The sequence below is a fragment of the Trachymyrmex septentrionalis genome, unplaced genomic scaffold (genome assembly GCF_001594115.1).
Source record: "Trachymyrmex septentrionalis isolate Tsep2-gDNA-1 unplaced genomic scaffold, Tsep1.0 scaffold60, whole genome shotgun sequence".
Lineage (NCBI taxonomy): Eukaryota > Metazoa > Arthropoda > Insecta > Hymenoptera > Formicidae > Trachymyrmex > Trachymyrmex septentrionalis.
In genome coordinates, this window is record NW_017305779.1 from 5,177,029 (window position 1) to 5,184,031 (window position 7,003).

The window sequence follows — 7,003 nt, forward strand, 5'->3', positions numbered from 1 at the left end:
ATTTTATTAATAACGTGACTATCATAATACGTATCTTCCATAAGATAGAAAATTTATAAGATCAGAGATTTACTGCCTCGTACATAGTCTTCTTTAATTATTTTGTGTTCCGCCCCTATATATTATAAATATAAAATATTTTATCTTAGATATATACAGGATGTCTCAAAACTCTCTATCACTCATTTATATCTCGTCGGAAACACTCCAACATTAGAAGAAACGATTGTTTTTTTCAATTTAGATTTCAGCATTTATATATAGTTTCGTAATGATGTTCATTCTCTTTGCGTATGCTATGAACATAATTTTTGATGTCCCTAAGTATACATATTATCTAACAAATTATACATATCGTTTGATATAATAACATTTCCATACAAATCTCATTTTACTTTTTAGTATCTATTTGAGGCTCTAAGTGCGTGGGATATCATTATTTCTCTTTATGAGAAACATCTCGGCGTGACGAGAAAGTAGAGGCTCTCGAATTGAAATGAACAAAAATGTAAAAGCACAGTCAATAAAGAGTACTTGCACACATCTGAATTATGAATTGAATTAAAAACGAAATTCCACTTCCTTCCTATGACTCCTTCTTATATATAATCGAACGACAAATATTTATTTCACGAAATAAATTTACTTAATCTTTTAACTCTTAACATTAAATATAGATATAGACAATAAGGAGGAATATCTGTATTATTATCGCGAATATATAGAGAGACCGATAGAGGGAAGTAATTTGATTAACGCTAGAGATTCATTCATTATATATTCATTATACAAATTAAATTATGCTGCATTGAAGTTGCATGTCATTAAATGTCATAATCGCCTATACGTCAGATTATTCGCATTGTATCATACATAAGTAATAATGTTTAATGCCAATATGTAAATAATTAGCCTGTTGCGATTGATGTCACACTTCAATACAAATGTTACATTACATTGACACATATTACGGATTCGGAACGCGTTTGAATACATATTTTATACCTTATGTGTAATGTATTGTAATAACATATAATATATATATAAAACACAATTATTATTATAATACATAATATATAAAATATTGTAAATATTGTTATATATATATATCAGAAAAATTAAATGTGCGATTAACTAATCGATAAAATAACGGTGACCTATTTATGGTTTTGCTGCTGGTTAATCGCTATCGATTTCCTTCGAAAACAGGAAAATCTGTAAACACAAGATCCGGTTTAAGCGCGGTGTTTTCGTTGCTTATCCTTCCTACTTGCATATGAACTATCCTGTATTTCGTGAACGGATCCTGCGGTCGCTTGAAGACGACCATCGTTTATCGTCGACAAACCGCTATATCCTCCGTGATTCTCCTATAAATACCGGTATCAAAGTACTCGGCAACGTAAAGACTTGTACGTTGTCTCAGAAGCAACGTCGTGATCCTTGCTTTTGTTTCCATAGTTACAGTTTCTATTATAGTAATTTCGATTCCGATTTCTGAAGCGTACGGTTGCGTGATTGTCGATTTTATCAAGTTAGTGCGCGCACTTGTTGATTGTCAAAATGGGAAGCAACAAATCGGATATTCTATATCTGTTTGATCGACCGGCGGAGCCGGTGTACGTACCCAAGGGAGAAAACAAAGTCGCTTTTGATGTACCAGCTAACTACTTGGTAAGCTTGATCCTTGACGGTCTTATTACGTATCAATATTGAATTCCACAACATCAGTTTGATGCTGTTCTGCGCAGTTCACAGAACTTGAAATATCTTGACCGTATCTAAGACTAAGCTTTAGATCGTAATGCACAACGCTCGGGGAATGTAAGATTTCTAATTGAAAATAATGAAATAGTTTGACGAAATAGACTTTTTCTCTCAAGTCCTATATACTCCCTTCTTATTTCTCGAATATAAGAATTCTTAGAAATAATTCGCAGTGCAAAATTTATTTACATTATTCAATAATCCATAAAAATAAAAAGAGCGCTTTGAACGAAGAAAAAATACTTCTTCATTAATGTTACTTAATTGATCATGTACTAATTTATATATATAAACTTTGCTCTTTTAAAACACACATTTACAGCCTGAGTCTCGGCAACAGATGGCTCCTGCCATTGTAAATCGTTTTGCCGATGATACCTCGTCAAAGGTTCCAGTGAAGCAAATCAGTCTGCCTGACTTGAGTGTCCCCCTTCAACTTGGACGTCGAGAACCTTTCTCTCTTTTCATTCCTAAGCATCGAAAATTAGCCGCGCGACTTATCGACATCTTCTTGGGTTTGTTTCCGACTTATTTATATTACATTCTATTTACTTCACTTGCCAACTTATATATAAATTTTGCTTTCGTTTGCGAGTCAATTTAAAAATAGATATATTATATGTATTCGTCAAATATTAAATTTGTCAGTCTAAGATTGTGTGTTTCGAGATCGACAAATAATCAGCGCGCAATTTACTTGAATTGAACAGTTAAAAATTTGCATAAAAATATTATCAGACACCCCAACTTGTCTTGACCGAATTATATGGCCTTTTTCTTTTGCATTAAATTTTTCTTTTGTATAAAAAAATATAGATTAATTAAATTAGATTAATTATACGCATTACATATATTGTCAGTAGTAAGTTACACTGTTATGCTCATGCAAACTTGATTTAAGCCCAAGCCTCGTTGATCATTTATTAATACGTGTTATAGGTATGCGAACGTATGATGACTTTCTTTCGGTATCGGTTTACTGTCGCGATCGCGTTAATCCCGAGATGTTCATTTACGCACTCTCGGTGGCAATCCTGAATCGTCCAGATACCAAGGATCTACCGATACCACCGCTATCAGAAATTTTCCCGGACAAGTACATAGACAGTGGGATATTTGCCAGGGCGAGGGAGGAAGCGAACGTTGTACCGGCTGGCTCCAGGGTACTTGTCCTCTAACGCATTAATTACCAACAGACTCGATTACTCAATTGTGCTGTTTAATTAGCTGGCTTATTCTTTGAATCAAAGGCAAATGATGACAACATAAATTAAGTAAACGTGGAAAGTTTTTTCGTTTTAACGACAATTTTCACCTTTAAGTTTCGAAGAATATAAGGCGAGACAATGAAACAAATAATCATATTCTGCAATAGCTTAGTAATTTACATACAATCTATTGTAATACAAAACTAATGGAATGTATTCAGCTGTTTGATCGCAATTTTCAGAAAAATTTTCATTATTTAGATCACACTATTGAATTTGTACAATATCCCAACAATTTTCAGCATTCTCGTTAATCACCTATTTAACTCTGAAAAGTTATAGCGTATAAATTGTTATAATACAATAATGGAAGATGTAATAGGTCGATCTAACGATTGCCGCTTTATATTAATTTTCAACGCAAAAGTCGTTTCATCGTCTCGTTATCCTTACAATTCAAAGGTGCCTATTGAAATTCCGCGGGATTATACTGCGTCGGATCTTGACGAGGAACATCGCGTAGCTTACTGGAGGGAAGATATTGGGATTAATCTTCATCACTGGCACTGGCATCTGGTCTATCCATTTGAGACCGACATCAGGATTGTTAACAAGGATCGGCGTGGCGAGCTATTCTACTATATGCACCATCAGATCCAAGCCAGGTAAGTGCGCCAGCGAGCGCACGTAAGTCGATATAAGATTGGATACTCTATTCTACCGTGCCTAGATCATGCGGGTATTATAGGCGACTGAGATCACGTTTTGATCTCGATCGTTATTATCACGCGAGAACTCGTCTCAATTCTGCATAGTATTCGAGCAATGTTTGCTAACGAGCACGGAAATGCATTTGCGCGTAGAATAACGGAGCAAAATTATTCAGCGATGAATTTCGAAAATAAATGTAAATTTAAATGCCTGTTGAAGCACTTACGGAAAGTACATTGGAAAAATGGGAGCGATGCGAAATTAAGAGATATTACGAGGATCAATTTTTAAGCCTGCCAAAGATGTTTCTAAAATCTGCAATAATATTGTAATATAACTTACGTTCTAACTATTATTGTTCTAAATTAATAAAATTATTATTATTCCAACTATATTAATTATTTAAAAGTTATACATTTATCGACAAATGTCTATTTTCCGTAACGTCTTTCCGTAATTGTCTAGTCTCTCTATACGAGTCTACGTCATTTATGTCGAAATACCGAACATCTGAATCGCCTGGGGTGTTACCGATGGGAATTTCCACGGTCTCTGTGTTATTATTCGGATTCCTCTTGATTCCGCTTTTCGCAGACATAATGCCGAGCGTCTGAGCAACCGATTGGGCCGAGTGAAGCGTTTCCACAATTGGCGCGAACCGATCCCGGAGGGTTACTTTCCTAAGTTGGATTCGTTGGTGGCCAGTCGCACTTGGCCCGCTCGCCCCGCCGGCGCCATTCTTAAAGATATCAACCGTCCTGTGGATCAATTGAACTTCGACCTTCAAGACCTAGAGAGATGGCGTGATCGCATATACGAAGCCATTCACACCGGCGCTTACATCAGCCCCCGCGGCGAGAGGGTGCCTTTGACCGAGTTCGGCGGCATAGATGTGCTTGGTAACATCATGGAGGCGAGCATTCTTTCGCCCAATCAAAATGTATACGGAGATCTTCACAATCTCGGTCACGTCGCCATCTCTTACTGCCACGATCCCGATCATCGTTACTTGGTAATAGAAATACCCAATTGTTGTTATTAGTTGCAAAAGGATAAAATAAAAATTGCGAGAATTTCTATTAAAACTTGATTTTATAATGTTAATAATTTTTAATTTTTCACATTAAACAGCCTTTCCTTTGAGCAAGCGCGTTAAAGCAATCATTATTTTCTTCATTTTTTAACATGAAGTGTTTTTGTGATTTCGAGAAAAGAACGCGTAATTTCTGAGCGCGCCTTTATTTTTCACTTGAAAAATTTTCATGCGAATAATCATGCTACATTGACATGATAAACGAAACATTTTCTTTTTTCGTGTTCCGTCACGCAGGAGACTTTCAGTATCATGGGAGAACCGGCCACCGCTATGAGAGATCCCATCTTCTACAGATTCCATGCTTTCACTGACGATGTATTCCTAGAGCACAAGAATACACTTCCCGAGTACAGCCTACAGCAGGTGGGTGTACACAGCTGTCTCGCTTACGCGATATATCATCGGTTCACTCTGGTATATAATGTCGCAAAGTACGCGTACCATGTGGTCCAGAATTACACGCAACCACTTGACGATAAAAACGCCCGTTAAAACCATTTAACTCGACGAGAATGCTGGACATGTCGGAATTTATCAATCTTTTTGCCCACGTGCCGTGCAATCTCGTTAAATACTAACTCAACAAATGAGGCTTTAATTTTCTTCCATATTCGTGAATAACACACGGGGTATCATTGAGCTTTTTCATCGCAATCTCTTCGAGGAAATCTTTGAAATTTGTCATTTTATAAGTACAAATTTAATCGACGTAATTATCATATTTTTAATTACTCACTAACACAATCTTGTAGATTTCAACATTGGATTTAAACAATTTGGTAATTAAACGGCCGTTTAAATGTCAGAATAAAGCTCTTGAAATTCGAGAATCAGCTTCACCACTTTTTTACATTCTTAATTTTTTTCGTTCTAAATTATTCTCATTTTTAAAGCGTCTTTTAATTAAGCTCCGGTTTAAATTAAAAAAAAAAAATTTTCCACGGAAATTTATCACGGTGTCTGACTGTAAAGCTGAAAGAGAATGACGGAATTTAATTGCTTTCTTTCGTTCGTTCGTGGGTTTCAGTTGGACTACCCCGGCGTAGTAATCACAGACATAGCAGTGCAGACTCCGAATCAACCGGCAAATCAGATTTCGACTTTCTGGACCAAGAGCGACGTCGATCTATCCCGCGGTCTGGACTTTACGCCTCGCGGTGCAGTTCTTGCAAGATTCACCCATCTGAATCATTCAGACTTCACATATAGAATCGTCGCCAACAATCGTAATAATGCACCGCGACAAGGAACTGTTCGTATATTCATCGCGCCCAAGCAAGACGAACGTGGATTGCCTTTTGTCTTTAAAGACCAGAAGGAGCTTATGATTGAGATGGACAAGTTCACTGTACTACGTAAGTCGCCTATTGTGCAAATTTCATTGTTATCGTTTTTCTTATTTTTAAATTTAATGTCAGCCTATATCTAGAATAATATCTCTTTTGTTACATTACCTCCAACGATTATAATATTAACTCTAATAATATTTTGAATATTGCAGTTTATCTTTTAATAAGAATCTTATTTTAGAATCGTATATGTGAGAACATAACCAATAAGAACTGGAAATTAAATACCTATAACAGTCAAAGCTGAATCTTTAATGCTCAAATAATTTAATGTGAATTATATATGTACTATATATGCACATGCTTATATATCATATTTGTAGTCATTCGAATTGCGCGTCGAATTGGTTTTCCGAAACTTATAAACGTAATTAAACTATTGTAATATTACAAATTAAATTAAATTAAACTGACAAGCAATTTTTTAATAATTTCATGTTCAATCAAGTATTATATTAAAGAGATGTTAATGTACTGAAAAATTGTAAATAAATTGCTTTCCAAGCGAACGAATCCACGATGCCTGATTGAGCATCAAATTATTAAAAATTGCTTGTCAATTTAATTTAATTTAATTTGTGATATTACAGTACTTTAATTGCGTTTATAAGTCCGGAAAATTAATTCGGCGCGAAAATTAGTTCGAATGACTATAATATGGTATATAAGCATGTACATATATAGTACATATATTCTATATATAGTACGTATATAGTACATAATTCACATTGAATTATTTGAGCATTAAAGATCCAGTTTTGACCGTTATAAACATTTAATTTCTAGTTCTTATTTTTTAATGTAATGATTGGTAAAAAAATAAAGAAAAAACGTATTAATTTCTTGTCACTAATTCAATTTTACATTTACAC

At 34.9% G+C, this 7,003-nt stretch overlaps 1 protein-coding gene across 1 annotated transcript in view; it reads left to right on the forward strand.

Moving 5' to 3' along the window:
* The first annotated feature begins 1,415 nt into the window (after positions 1–1,415).
* The window catches only part of LOC108752560 (phenoloxidase 2), a 7,378-nt gene continuing 1,790 nt past the window's right edge, over positions 1,416–7,003 (forward strand). Inside the window, exons 1-7 of the mRNA XM_018493443.1 lie at positions 1,416–1,674; positions 2,090–2,282; positions 2,707–2,930; positions 3,438–3,640; positions 4,281–4,698; positions 5,017–5,145; positions 5,810–6,137. Coding sequence (XP_018348945.1) covers positions 1,564–1,674; positions 2,090–2,282; positions 2,707–2,930; positions 3,438–3,640; positions 4,281–4,698; positions 5,017–5,145; positions 5,810–6,137 — 1,606 coding nt within the window. The 5' untranslated portion in view covers positions 1,416–1,563. The remainder of the gene's footprint in view (positions 1,675–2,089; positions 2,283–2,706; positions 2,931–3,437; positions 3,641–4,280; positions 4,699–5,016; positions 5,146–5,809; positions 6,138–7,003) is intronic.